The sequence below is a fragment of the Peromyscus leucopus genome, chromosome 17, assembly GCF_004664715.2.
Source record: "Peromyscus leucopus breed LL Stock chromosome 17, UCI_PerLeu_2.1, whole genome shotgun sequence".
Lineage (NCBI taxonomy): Eukaryota > Metazoa > Chordata > Mammalia > Rodentia > Cricetidae > Peromyscus > Peromyscus leucopus.
In genome coordinates this window covers 38729976-38745637 of record NC_051077.1, presented here as the reverse complement: position 1 = coordinate 38745637, position 15662 = coordinate 38729976, and the positions used below count along the sequence as shown (strand labels likewise).

Sequence of the window (15662 nt, the reverse complement as noted above, 5' to 3'; positions counted from 1 at the left end):
ACAGAAACCCCTTAAAGTCTTTAGAGCAAAATACTCTCAGAGGAATTGGTCTGTGAATTGGATTTGAGAAGGCAGTATTCTGAGTTGATTGAGACACAGTTTCAGAGCGTGGAAAGATGGCTCAGGGGTTAAGAGCACAACACTGCTCTTGCAAAGGACCTGAGTTCAGTTCCTAGCACCATGCCAGGCACCTCACAGCCACTATAACTCCAGCTCTAGGAAAATCAGCCACCTCTGGCCTCTACAGAGAGCCTGTACTCACATGAATGAGTCAACACACAGACATATACACATAACTAAAATAATACTTTTAAGACACAAGCTTTAAAGAACTAGTTCTACTTCTAATTAGCTGTGTGACTCTGGGCAAGTTATTTAATCAACCTTATTTGTAAAATATGGGAATATGGTATAAAACTTAGGAGGTTTGTGAGGATTAGATAAAGTAATCAAATATGTGGTTCTTAGAGCAACAGAGGTAATAGGCAGTACTTTGTCCTCGGTGTATATTTTCATTTTTATTACTCTGGAAGTACGTTTCATAATAGAAGAAATGATTAATTGTGCAAAGGGATAAAGAAATGTTTTTTTTTTTTTTTTAGAAATGTTTTTATAATGAAAATAGAACCCCGGGGCCTGGTGAGATGACTCAGAGGTTAAGAGCACTGGCTACTCTTCCAGATGTCCTGAGTTCAATTCCCAGAAACCACATGGTGGCTCACAACCATCTGTAATGTCATAAAGTTGATAGAGCACTCATATACATAAAAGAATAAATAAATATTTAAATAACCAATCATATCCTTGGTAGGGTTAAACCCCCAGTAAAATTGCCATATTGCACATGTCTTAGTGAAGTTTGATTGTTAATAAATTGTTTATTCACTTTAAAAAAAAATAGAATCCCATCACTTCCCCCTTTTCTCACTCCAGCCCCTCCCAGCTATCCCCCCTTGAACCGCTCCCATACCTGTACTCTCAAGTTGATATCTTTTTTCAAATTATTATTACATACACACAGTGATATGTATGTGTATGCACAAATCTATATATATGAAGTAAAGGTTTCCCCTACTGGTAGCTCACCTACCTCTTACTAAGGCAGCTAAGGAACTAACTTCCTCTTGTTCATTGGGTCAAGTTAATGTAAGGTAAATTTGGGGAATACACACACACACACACACACACACACACTGCTGAGTCTGTTTTTCTTGGTGGTGTATCTATGATTTCAAAACTGGCCACTCTGCATTGGAAAGCCAATGAGGGGGCTCATCCCTAGGGGAAGCTAACTCTGCTTCTTTCAGCAGTCAGGAGTTTCTTGTAGTTCTAGGTGTGGGACCCCATGAAATTTTCACCTTTCCATGTTAACATATCCATGGATATTTCCTCAGGAAATGAATTACCCATTAGGCTTATATAAAGTGTTTACGCATAAAGACTAACCCAAGATTTGGTTGCTAAGACTTACAGAGGTAAATTAGCCATCCACTGGGGTTTAATTCTCGAGTCTTACTTTGAAGTTAGAATTTTATTTCTGTAATGTGTCAGTTCTCAAGTACATGCATCTCTGTTACCACATACTCTCTATGCTTCTGAGCTGGGATTCTGGAGTATGACTTCTTTTTTGCTAAATATTTGGTAAACTCTGCCAATAAAGGAGTCTGAAGAACCCGGGGGATAGAGGAAGAACGGCAGGATTTGCTGTTTTCCATTTGCTTGCTATTCATTTTCACGTTACCATAGCAACAAAACCTCACCTGGCACTGGCAATTGCTTCTAGCATCCAATCCAATTTTTCTCCTTTTGTTTTCTTTTTCTTTTTTCATTGTTGCCTGGCTTTATCATACTCTTACAGGGATTTTAGCACCCACCCACCAGTTGTCCTCCTTAGAAGTATGAGACCCAGATTTTGTTCTGGGATGGTCCCCAGGAGCTTTTGAAATGCAGCACTAGCTGTGGACACCTTCTGCTCAGAATTCTGATTTTATAGAGCTTTGCTTCCAAGCCCCAGTTGCTTATGACCTCAAAATCTGCAATGAGGTTGATAATTGCTCTCAGAAGCATCAATAGCAATAGTAATTTGATGTTCCTATTTCAGTTGCTCAATTTTTAAGCATCTATTTAACATGTTCCTTACATTAAGTTCCCAGGGATTGGTACACAGAACAACTTCTCTTTTCGAACATGATGCTGACTGATAACTAAAGAAAAGATTTCTCTTACTGCTAGCTCACTTACCTCTTACTAAGGCATCTAAGGAACTAGCTGCTTCTTGTTCATTGGGTTAAGTTAGAGAAGTATCATAAATGCAAAGAATAGTGTAACTGTCTGTGAGATTGTTAAGACCCCACAGATCTCTGCTGATCTTAGAGGCAGAGAGCAAAAATCTCCATGCTCTCACTTCAATTTGGCCAAGAAATGGGGTATAATTACTGAACCCCTTCCAAGATCTAATATTGGAGAAGAGCTTTATTTTGAATCATTGAGAATAGTTTACTTGCCCATCACATTAAAGTTTAGAGACAGTGCCGTCAAGCATTGGGAAAGGTGTGAGGGTTTTGTTTCTGTTTAGGGAGTTTCTGTCTGCCTTCTATTTTCTGTAGAGACAACCTGAAGAGTCACCCTATCTGTTTCATGGATCTTCTGGAAGACTCCTGACTCTGGGAGTAAAGTTAAAGCACTTTATATATCACAGCACAGGAAGCAGTAAGAACTCTGATTTCAGGCCACACTACTCTTTACCTTCACGCCTCATAGGATAAATAAAATGGTGTAAACAGAAAGTTTGGACATAAAGCAGGCATATCCTAGCCAGGGATTCCTGACTTTGGGAAACCCTGGTCTTACATAATGATCTACTAGAACACCCACTGAATATTTGCTCTAGACTAGAGAGAATCATAACCAAGTGAACTTGTGCTGTGCTTGTGAACACATAATTTTTTTCACTTGTCTTCTAATGATGCTGACTGTATAAACATTGTCAGAAGTATTATCTGGAATACAGCATTTGCAGAATGCACAGACACATGACAACAGATGTGTATAGCAAAGGCAATGCCAATTGCATTTCTGTCCTCTCCTCTTCACCATCCAGAGGCTGCAGCACTAAGCCATCTGTTTTAAGGCTCCCGTTCCTTAGGAATCTCATCCTACTGCTATTTTATAATGTCATGAGGCCCGATTTTCAGAAATGGTTTTACTGAATTGTATGGTCCATTTTTAAAGTAACTAGAATGGAGAAGAAACTTTTAAACAGTTATACCAACTCCTGCAATTATTTTCATTTGAAAATGAAAAATTTGAACAATGGATTGGAAAAATTGTTCATATTTAAATAATCAGAACTTCAAGCTTAAGAATATATCTACTTGCCATATTGCAAATTAAATATTTTCAATATTAGAATAAACTTCTTAAAAGTGATTATAAGATTTAATCATTCACTTAAATGTCTCAATCCCTCAAATGATAGTATTAGTTTGAATAATTTTGAAGCTAATAAATCTAGAAACTCTTTGTTGTTCATATACTCATAGTATGATCTACTCTCCCATAACTCTGCTAGATGTATACCAGGAACACCATCTACAATAATATGTTGAAAATACATTCCTGCCATCATCTGCACAGATGAAATGGTGGATAATGTTGCCTAATGGCAAGTCAGTCACCATGTCATGATTTGGGAGCTAGTTGGTGGCCCAAGAGAAAGCCTGGTACATGCAGACGAATTTCTAAGTGGTCTCATTAAATAAAAAACATGGAGCCAAATATAGGGGTGAAAGCCTTAGAGATCAGGGAAATAGGAATAGCCACCAACTTTGTAGCTTCCAAAATGCTATGACTTCCTGTTTACCCAGACTTTTATTGTCTTGCTGTTCTGCCCTCTCATTGGCTCTCTTAGCCTAGCTACCTCACTTCCGTGCCACTGCCTGTCTGTACAGACCTCCAGGTCTCCATGGTTGGTACTGGGATTAAAGGCGTGTGTCACCACACTTGGCTCTGTTCCCTAGTGCAGCTTTGAACACAGAGAGATTCTGCCTGCCAAATGATTGGATTAAGGGCATATGCTACCACTGCCTGACTTCTGTGTACGGAAAACGGCTTGCTGTTTCCTCTGATCTCCAGGCAGACTTTATTTATTAACATACAAATAAAATATAACCACATTTCAGCACAAATAAAATATCACCACAGGTACAGGGGAGCATGACCCAGAATGACCACATGTAGCTGTTTGAGTAAGACTCCCATGGGTTCGTGCATTTGAATACTGGGTTGCCAATTGGTGGCGCTGGTGGGAAGGTTCAGGGAGTATAGTTTTCCTGGAGGAAGTATAGCATTGGAACTGGGCTTCGAGGTTTTAAAGCCCATGGTCATCCCCCATGGTCTATCTCTGTTTTGAGGTTGGGGTTGAAGATGTGAACTCTGAACTTCCTGTCACAGCTGCCTGCCTGATGCCATGCTGCCCTGCTGAGAAGGTGATGGACTTTTATCTCTCTGGACCATGGGTTCTCAACCTGTGGGTCATGATCTTTTGGCAACCCTGCATCTCCAAAAATATTTATGATTGATAACAGTAGCAAAATTACAGTTATGAAGTAGTAACAAAAATAATTTTATGGTTGGTGGGGAGGCACTATAACATGAGGAACTGTATTCAAGGGTCTCAGCATTAGGAAAGTTGAGAACCGGTGACCTAGAACCATAAGCCCAAACAAGCCCTTTCTTCCATTCGTTGCATTGGTCATGGAGCTTTATCAAAGCAATAGAAAAGTAACTCATACACCTCACTCCCATGGCTGGTTCTTGGTGTTGGGTTACTCAGCCCTCTTTCCACATTTCCTCACCTTCTGGTAGGCCAACCTAGGCTTCTTCCCTTGGTGGCCTCCGTCTTTCACATGAAAACAGAAGTTTTCAGAGCGCAAATCAAGCAGTCTCATATTGCTTTTACTGCATTTCTTAGTCATGACAAGAACTAGGACCCATCCAAAAGTGAGTCAGAAGCAGACTCCACTTCTTGGGGGCAGTAAAGAGACAGTCACATGGCAAAGCTGTATACAGTTCCCCTTTGCCTCTCTAAATCCAGTATAATTTTATTTTCTCTAGGTCATTTTCCCCATGAAGAATCTAAGACAGTGGTTCTCAACCTTCCTAATGCTGAGACCCTTTAGTACAGTTCCTTATGTTGTGGTGGCCCCCAACCATAAAATTATTTTTGTTGCTACTTTATAACTGTAATGTTGCTAATGTTATCAATCATAATGTAAGTATCTGTGCTTTCCAATGGTCTTAGGTGAGCCCTGTGAAACGGTCGTTTGACACCCCCAGAGGAGTCGTGAGCCACAGGTTGAGAACCACTGATTTAAGAGACTAGAGGTCAGGTGACATTTCCCAAGGTGAAAAGTTGATCTGCTTTTTTTGTTAATTGACCCTAACCACTAACCAAAAAACACTAACCAAAAAACAACTTGGGCAGAACAAGGTTTATTATATCTTTCAGGCTAGAGTCAATCATAACAGGAAACCGGGACAGGAGCTCAAACAGGAACCTGGAAGCAGGAACTGAAGCAGAGACCCCAGAGGAATGCTGCTGACTGGCTTCCCCCTCTAGTTTGCTGGTCTACTTTTCTTCTACAGCAGAGGCCCACCTGCCTAGGTGTATGTAGTACAGCCCGCAGTCAACCGGGCCTTCGTATACCCATTAATGATATTCATACAATAACAATGGATGAGAAAAAGAGCCCATGAATTTGAGTGAGAGCAAGAAGGGGTATAAAGAAAGGTTTGGAGAGAGGAAAGGGAATGGAGAAGTGTTCTAATTAAATGACAATATCAAAAATAAACAAACAGGAAAATATCCCATGTGTCAACCTGATGGAGAAAATTCCTCAAGTGACATTCCCTCTTCCCAGGTGACCCTCCTTGGTATTGACTTGGCAACAATTAACCAGTACTGCGGCTATTTTCCCTCATACTCTTAAGTTCAAGGAATTACCTGAGAAGTCCCCACATGACTAACCAGAAAGAAGGACTTCTCCCAGGTGCATATTATTCACTGGTGTATGAATAGCTGCACAGGAGGAAAAAGTTGGCTGCATAGTTTCTGGACAGTAAAAATAAAAAAAAAATTCTTTTTATCATTCAAACTTGAAGATTGTTACAATGTTGTTATCTGATTGATAAGTCAGCATGGGACCCCCTCTAATAGTTCAGTTTTGCAAGGAATCTAGCTCAGTATTTCCGTGTGTGTGTGTGTGTGTGTGTGTGTGTGTGTGTGTGTGTGTGTGTGTGTGTGTGCGTGTGTGTAGAATCAAAGTATTCCAAATCACATAGTCCTCAACATTTACGTGGGTTCTGAGGGGTTGAGTCAAGTCCTCTGTATGGCAAGAGATTTGACCATCTAAACTATCACATAAGGCCTTATTAAATCTTTTTACAAGTAACTTTGGGGCTCAAAAACACTTTGTTGTTGTTGTTTTAGAGACAGGGTTTCTCTGTGTAGTTTTGGTGTATGTCCTGGATCTCGATCTGTAGACCAGGCTGACCTCAAACTCACAGAAATCTGCCTGGCTCTGCCTCCCGAGTGCTGGGATTAAAGGCGAATGCCACCACCACCCGGCTCAAAAACATTTTAAAAAAATTTTGGCATATGAAAACCATATATTGGGAGGGACTATGGGACAAACTACATGCTCATGTTGCAAAAAGTCTGCCCTAAACAGAATTTATTTACTTTTTTTTTGTTTTCTCAAGCTTCCCTTTCCCAAGTGAAATTTGGCCAAACTCAGCCAATTCATTCATCTCTCACTTTCTTCAGGGAAACCATTTGAATGACTTCGTTACTCCAAATCTCTCCACTTTCACTCTACTTTTTCCAGGGAGGACATATGACTTTCGTGTCCACTCTCAGTATGTGTGTTCACCTGCCAACAGCTGTCCCCTTTGAACCTTGAGTGTGTCGGGAAAGCAAGCGTTATCCAGATGCCATGGGGCTGGGATGTATTTATTGCAAAAGGATCTTCACATCAAGGGGAGTTCATGATACTGCAGCCAGAAAACAGACTTCCACACATCATGTTGCTGCTCTGCTCCCTCTGCCACACATCACATGCATCTTAAAACCACGTTTCCGTGAACAGTTAACTCGAACCATTACCCTCCAAGAATAATTAAAGCTTTCAGCAGGACTGTAAGTGTGACCATCTCTAGGACGCTGTGCTGACCTGTATTCACACGAAGGAAAAATCTTTTGTTTGCTCATCTGTCTTTTCCGATGTGTGTTTTCTGTAAGTGGCACTGTGTCATAGCCACAGGTCTCTCCTTGTCAGTCAAAGACACACGTATATCACCTTCCTCTTAGGGAGTATTAATCTTCTAACCTCCTTGTGCTAGAGCAGCTGTGCTCAACCTTCCTAATGCTGCGACCCTCTAACATAGTTCCTCATGTTGTGGTGACCCCCAACCATAAATTTTCATTGCTACTTCATAACTGTAATTTTGCTACTGTTATGAATTGTAATGTAAATATATGATATACAGGATATCTGGTATGAAAGGGTCATTCGGCCCTCCCCTAAATGGGTCAGGACCCCCAGGTTGAGAACCCCTGCAGTAGTGATCCATGTGATTGTTTATGGAAAGAAAGCCCTCTTCCTCTTGGTGTCAAACAAAAGAAACAAGATATGGAATGGACTCATCTGCTGCCTTGACCATTGACCCTATTTCAAAGACTGAAGCCAAGATATACACTTATCAGGAGAGTGACCCAGTCACTTAAAAGTGCGGACACGACAGAGTTAGGGAGCCCTGGCACCCACTCTTCTGGGACAGTTATGGCAGAACTCACTCACTGAATGAATTGATGGCCCCAGAATGTAACGGGGGACTTCATCACCGAGGCATACGCCTGTTTTCTTCAGTCTGGTATTGCTAGGTACTGTTTTTGAACTAGAAGAGTAGAGTAACATCTGAGAGCACTGATGTCAGACCTTGTGAACCATCTTGAGAAGGTCTTTAAATAGCCCTCACGGGTGTTTGACCTCCCACATCTGTCATCGTGGGGGCAGGACTAACTTTCAGTCCTTCTACCTTTTAGTCTGTCACAAATTACTTACTATGTGAAAGCAAATTTGAGATCTCTATACAGAGGAGGAAAGAGTATCTTTCTCTTGTAAATTGATCATTACAACAACGAGTGTATAATTCATCTTTATTTCAAAAAGCATATCAGTTGCTCTAAATTTTTTTGTCAATATTAAAAACACAGAGATAACCAATGGCGGTAGCTAAAATTATCTGAAGATAATCCATCATCTGAAGAATGCAGATCCTTCAAAATGTAACACAGTATGAAATTTACAATGAATTAAAAATTTAGTAAAAGTATGCAATTTTCTCTTCTGCTCTATAATAAAAAAAATAAAGTGGATAAACTCTCATTTTTCCCCTAAATCAAGAAGGGACACTGAGATTGCTAAGATAGTATAGCTATTTTAAACATATTATAATCCAAAAGACCATAAAAATTCATAAAGAGTACTGATGAGTATTCTTCAAATGGAAATCCGTTAACACTTTACTGCTTCCCCAGGTGAACTGTACTCGTCTTCACCCATATCATTCTACACTTTAAAAAGACAACAAAATAGAAATGTTCGATTTTCAAAGACTGTAAAACTATTTACTGTGTTATCGATACTGTAAGAAATTCTGCAGCAATGTTGGTAACTGGAGCTGGGGGATGAGATGGAACCGCTGTCTTCCTATGTAGTTGCGGATGCACAGTCGGCAGAGTTGGCAAAGAGAACTTGGGGTTGCTGCAAGAAGACATGGACATAGTTATTGTAAAATGAATCTTTACATGTGATAACCAAATTAACTAAAAGCATAAAAACAGTGAATGAATTTGGCTAATGACCAATGTCTTTATTTATAGTGCCTTTACTTGTGAGATTGTGAGATTTGTCTCATGATTGATAAATGTCCCATGCATGTTCTTTAAAGCATTATAATCTTTGTAGTGCTGGAGAGGTGGCTCAGCAGTTAAGAGCACCTGCTGCTCCTACAAGGACTTGGGTTCAGTTCCCAGCACCCACAGGATGCAATGGCCTGCACCCATCCTTAACTCTAACTCCAGGGAATCTGGTGCCCTCTTCTGGCTTCTGCAGGCACCAAGCATGCAATGCACTTACATACATGCAGGCAAAACACTCACACATACAAATAAATAATAAAAGTAAAAAAAAAGTAAAAATAATAAAAATACAAATAAATAATAAAAGACATAATTATCCTCAAGATTATAAAATTATTGTTTACTGAAATTTTCAGAAAAAAATCTGATCTTTAAAGGAGCTCTAAAAAAAACCAAGATATATACCACAAAGGCACATTTTTAAATTACAATAATATTCTGAGCTAACCTTTAGAAACTTTGCTTAAGAAAAAAGTCTTAAAGGTAAGAAAATGAAATCTTTCCTTATTATGCATCTACAGCACACTACAGAACATGCACCATGACTTATAAATAGGGGATGAATGGGTTGGGGATGGAGTTCAGTTGGTAGACTATTTACCCAGAACACATGGAGTTCTAGTTTGAACCACAGCACTGCACGCACTAGGCTTGCTGGTACATGTCTGTAATTCCAGCACTTGAGAGGCACACTCAGAGGATTAGTATTTCTTTTGGGGGCGGGACAGGGGAGTGGTTTTCGAGACAGGATTTTCGGTATAGTTTTGGTGCCTGTCCTGGATCTTGCTCTGTAGACCAGGCTGGCCTCAAACTCACAGAGATCCGCCTGCTTCTGCCTCCCAAGTGCTGGGGTTAAAGGCATGCACCACCATCAAGGTCATCCTTGGCTATCTAGTGAGTCCAAGGCCAGCTCAAGATATAAGAAACCCTAACAACAACAACATCAAAAAAGGGATGGCATTGAGGGTGGGTGGGGAGGGGAATTCAACTGCTTGGAAATATGGCTCATTGGCTCATTGGTAGAGAATTGGCCTAGCATGTCCTAGTGTGGTACGTGCTAGACCTACAGCTCAGTTACCCAGTTCTCAATTTTATTGTTGTTGTTCTTTTGTTTTTCAAGACAGGCTTTCTCTGTGTAACAGCCCTAGCTGTCCTGGATCTCTCTTTATAAACCAGGCTGGCCTCGAACTCACACAGATCTGTCTGTCCGTGCCTCTCGAATGTTTGGATTAAAGGTGTGTGCCACCATGCTGGGCACTCAAATATTTTAAAAAATAGTTCATGTAAGTAGATAGTGCATTGGAAAAATGCATATTATGCATTGTTTAAACAAGTTCAACATATTTTACTAAAGGAACATAAAAGTTTAGATACAATAAAAATCTTAAAATGATCACATTTTCCTTGCATAGAACCCAAGTTGAATTTTTTGGTTCTTACAATAAATACTTGAAATTTTATGTCATTACTACTTCATATAGTAATAAAGCACTTTTCCCTTCCATCTATTTTGGGAGAGTATATTTTAGCATTTATAAACATTCCCATATATTCTTCCTACCTTCATGTTGAAGAAGTACTCTTTCTACAGCACTGTTGGATGTAGCCACATCAATAGGTCGTAAAAGTTCTGTGTTCTTGGCATTGATGTCTGCTCCAAATTCTAGCAATAAGTTCACAATTTCAGTACTGGGTTGCTGGGCAGCAGCATGGAGTGGAGTGTCCCAATACTTGCCTTTGTGTACATCAGCACCTGTATGTGAACAGACAAGAATGATAAAAAAGCAACTATTACATGAGTAGTTAGTTACCTTTGTACATAAAAGAGAGGAAGACAACTTGGGGAAGGGTACATAATGGACCTTGGTAACAAGTTATTATATATAAGTATATGTATATATATATGGATATATATGGTATATATTATGATATATATCATACATAAAAGCTTAAATTTGCTACCTCTGGATGTGGAGGTATACACATTAGTATATTTTTTTTCAAATACTTTTTGGGATATTTTTTCTGACATCTAGAAAGATGTCAGAAGAAAGAGACTTATAATTTTGAAAAGGTCCTTATTTATTTATTATTATTGTTTGTGTGTCTATGTGTGTGCACACTTGAGATGTGTGTTTAAGTGTGTATGCCATAGCGTGCATGTTTGGGTCACAGGACAACTTCAAGGGGTCAGTTCTATCCTTCCATCTTATGGTCTCCAGGGATCAAATTCATATCACCAGGCTTGCAACAAGTGTCCTTATCCACTGAGCCATCTCACCAGCCTAAAAGCATGACTAAGTTCACACATACCTATCTTTATCATAAAGTTATTTGGAATAATACTGCTTTCATTCTTTTCATTTAAGGCAAGAAAGCTTGTTGGTTTCTTTGAAAACATAAATATAAATATGTGAATCATTTAGGTAAAATGTGTATAGATTTGCCTGCCAGTGTTCACTTGTGTAATTTCAGTCAAAAACACATAAAGACATAAGGCCTCAGTATTGGAAAAATACTTCAACATTATCTGCATAAAAACTCAAACTTTTGAAAATGTTCTCATTGAAAAACCTAAGCCAACATACAAAAGTCTCTATTGCTTAGTTATTCGTTTTAGCACAAGGCTGGCACACAAGAATCACTCAATGACTGTGTAACGAGTAGATGATATTTAACACTATAAAAGTATAGTAATACCATTGTCTAGTATATAAATGGTCAGAAACCAAGACATATCTACTAATAAAGGTTGTACATGCTTTCTGATAATTGGTAAAATTATACAGACCCACAAGAATCTGTTCACCTTAAGTTCCTTCACAGCTCTCTTGTACTTTCAACTTTCACTAGAAAGAATCGCTTTCAATATTTTCAAACAAATATAAAATATCTAGTGGAGAAATGTCTCTTGGCCAAGTTTTTCTAAAGAAATCATAAACTTCATTGGGCTTATCAACTTTATAAAAGCAATGGGGCCTGAAATAGCAACCAATCAACCATTGCTAACAACAATTTTAAATGTTCTTTAACATAAGTTAAAGTATTTATTGAAAAAATATTTCTTTATAAATGAAAATGGATGATAAAGCATATATGGTATTGTTATACTAAATGTATGGTCAATATGTCTAGGAAATAACAATTTAGCAATAGTAACAGAATTCATGTTTAAAATTCTATGTGCAATGTGAATAAAATAGTGAATGTTAAGTCCTGCTTATAAGACATTTATAGGCCAGGTAAGATAGTGTGAGTAATACGTTAAGGGGTTGCTAAAATTATATGTGTGAATATACTCAAAGTAAATAGTATATTTTAGTCACAAACAAACAAAAACCTAGTGTCTCATTGATGAATATCCTGAGTACCTACCTACCACACTTAGAATAGAGAAGCTCTATTCTAGAGAAAACAGATGATAAGGGGAGGCACAAACCATCGCCAAGGAGTTCCAGCTCTAATATGGGAGAGACCACCAAATTCTCATCAGGTTAGGATTGTTTCTCATGGAGCAAAAGCAGTGAGCCTTTTAAAGCAGTAGGACAGAAAGTACAAAATCTGGGACAGTCCATGGGTTTCTATGGTTGGTAGGCAATAAGGTTATTCAAGTACTAAGTCTTTAGGGGATTTGTTTACATACTTAGCAATATTATATTCAGTCTGGAGAATCTTAATTTTATGACTGATTACAAGGAGTGGCTCAATTATGTAACCAACGGTGTGTATTGATGACTCAGATGCAGCCTGTAGAGAATGTGTACTCATCTATGAACTTTGAAGTCGTCTCATCAAAGAAAAGTTTCTTTAATAGATTATATATGCATCAGTGATTATGTTTACAATAAGAATATTTTCACAATGAGATATGACTTTTAAAAGAAGGTTAGTTAGATGAACAAATAATTATCCGAGTATGGACAGAATGGAAAAAGTACCAGCATAAAGAAGCTTCCAGATGCAATGGAACTGCTGGGACATACAAGCTACATAAAGGGGAGTTCCCAGGTGAGGAATGTCTTGGTCAACATCTATGCCCCAAGATATCAAAATGTCCAGACATTCATGGTGACCTGCCAACACAAAGAAAAGACAGCTTTATTTTCTGTTGATGCTCTTCCTCTTGAACATGTACCTCCACTCCTATTTCCCACAGAAGTAGCATTCGCTGAAAGACAAATAGGGGTATGCACATCCGGGAATATTTTCCCTTCTTAATGTAAGCCCGCAGCTAACCTTTACTTGCAGCCTCATGTGTTGGAGATGGGAAACAGGACTCCAACTGTGCTTTGGCACCATATTCCAAAAGAAGTTCCGCGCAGCTTGCACTGCCTTGTGAGCATGCGTTGAATAAGGGAGTCACACCGTCTATCGTGATCGCGTTTGCCTAAAGGAAACCCGAAATCTGAGAATGAGATTCATAAATCATGCAGGACTAATGAATTTGTTTATGTGTTGCTAAAATTACATGATCTGCTAATTGGGAAATGTGCACCCGTACATATGACGATGCGTATTTACCTCATACACATCAATGAGAGGAGCTTTCATACTTCAAGAGATAAGTAGAAACATGATGTGGGAGAAAAGTCACAGGAACGGACAGCCTACTATTGTTTGTGGAAAAAAGCAGTATTCAAGTATGGAATTCACACACATTCCATAATAAGTCAAAAAGGGAAGAAACAAGTAAAGATGAAGGAAATAATGAAGCTACTTTACGTGTGGATATTTAATGTGAGATATTAGTTCTATTCTGAGTGTGTGAGTGTGTGTGTGTGTGTGTGTGTGTGTGTGTGTGTGTGTGTGTGAATCTCATGTTGCCTGAGCTAGCCTCCAACTTACTATATAACTCCTCATTACCCTGCCTCCAAAGATCCAGGAATACAGGCATGCACCACAGCTATGATTTCTGAGAATTTCTTTTTGGAAACTTGTTCAGCAAATAAGCAAAGATACAAGGTACAGATGCTCATCTGCTGTTATTTTGATTTCCCAAACCAAAAAAAAAAAAAAAAAAAAAAAAAAAACTAAAGATATTGGTGCACTACTCTACACAATGACTGGGATTCCTCTGTCCTGAGAGGGCTGAGGCATTGTTTGTATTGCTATGTTTTTAATACTACTAAGAAAGGAGGGGGAAAAATATAAAGTAAGAACTTTGGTTTTCTACGTCAGTAGATATTAAATTCTTAATATTTTTTCATAACTTACATTAGCTCCAGCTTCCAGAAGAGTCCTTGCACATGCCACGTGATCACCCAGGCAGGCCTCATGGAGTGGGGTGACATGGTCTATGGTTACCGCATTTACATTATAACCCTACAGTGAGACAAGAAGGTATACAGTGTCATCCGTGTAAATGTCATGGAGATTGTTTGGAGGTGAGAGAATCTAGCCAGTCGGCTTCCAGTGTAGCAGTTGAGCCCGTCAGTTGTTGTACGCCTATCCCTCTCACTAGCTACACACAGTAGACATGTTAGGTTATGTGACGTCACCTGACTGTGTTCTAGAGCTCTTTAATTTCAGCTAATCACTTTTCTGTCTTCAAGTCAACATTTTAAAGCTTTTCTACACGTGGCCTTTGTCTTTCTGTGTCGATTGCTTACTGAATAGTCTGTATCTCATTTTTTACTTGTAGTTATGTCCTGGAGCTTTTAAGAGGAAAGTCCTAACTGACCGAAGTAGACCGCTTTCATTCGGGATGAGTTTATGGTTATATTCCTGCTGCTTCTCGTCAGTCTGCTCTGCTTCTCTCTTGTGGAAATATAACAAGCTGTGTGGCCAGCTGGCTCCTCAATCCCAGCCAGAGCCCTAGCCACCCAGCCTCCCCCACATGACAGCGTGAGCCAGAACAAACCATTCCTCCCAGTGGTTTCTTGTAGGATAATTGGCTCAGTAATGAGAAAAGTAACTAATACAAATCACTTATTCCAGTTTGCCCAATCACAGCGAATACACGTGTTGAAACATACTGTACTCAACAAATATGCACAATTTTAAGAGTTAATAAAATTTAGAATGTGTCAGATGGAACCGTTAGCTACCTTGATTGGGTCATTATACATTATAAACACAGTTTACTACACTGTGCCTATAAACATGTAATCATTGGAATGTGTCCTGTTCACAAACATGATTGAGGCTTAAGAGCCTGCCATTATTGTGGTGCCATCAACATAATAATGTTAAGTATTTTGCTAATAGATTCTGGCACATTTTCTTTATAGTTTGTTTTCTTAAGATCTGTGGTGGGATGCTGGTTCTCTATTTTTTTATTTTATAGAGTTAAAAACTTTTTATAAGCTGGATAACTTGTTTTGACTGTGATCATAAAATTAGTGGTCAATCCAGACTGGAAAAATAAATTTTAGTAAATTGATTTATGAATGTGTCACTAAGTGGTTATTCACTTAATAGATTGGATTAAGTTATACAGTAAGGTTGAGAACTATGCCCTCAAAATTAGACTTGTGTTTAAAGCATGACTCACAATAATCATGGTAATTTGAACAAATATTTTGAGTTCATGAGAATTAAATGGGGTAATACTTTTACAGTAACTATTACAGTTCCCAGTGGGTAGAAAATAAGATATTTCATTCTCTAGCTTAATAAGCATTGTGCTCTGATTAAGCTTACAATATCAGGCTGAATCATATAAAATTATTAGGATGTA

The 15662-nt window shown here is 38.7% G+C and overlaps 1 protein-coding gene across 4 annotated transcripts in view; it reads right to left on the bottom strand.

The window, feature by feature from the left end:
• Positions 1-8201: 8201 nt before the first annotated feature.
• Positions 8202-15662, bottom strand: part of Asb5 (ankyrin repeat and SOCS box containing 5) — a 39445-nt gene continuing 31984 nt past the window's right edge. For all 4 annotated transcript variants that reach the window (XM_028858284.2, XM_037211742.1, XM_037211741.1 and 1 more), the window contains exons 3-7: positions 14198-14305; positions 13220-13370; positions 12922-13056; positions 10545-10736; positions 8202-8825 (exon numbers count right to left, since the gene is read on the bottom strand). In XM_028858284.2, the coding sequence (XP_028714117.1) occupies positions 8698-8825; positions 10545-10736; positions 12922-13056; positions 13220-13370; positions 14198-14305 (714 nt within the window). In that variant the 3' untranslated portion in view covers positions 8202-8697. The remainder of the gene's footprint in view (positions 8826-10544; positions 10737-12921; positions 13057-13219; positions 13371-14197; positions 14306-15662) is intronic.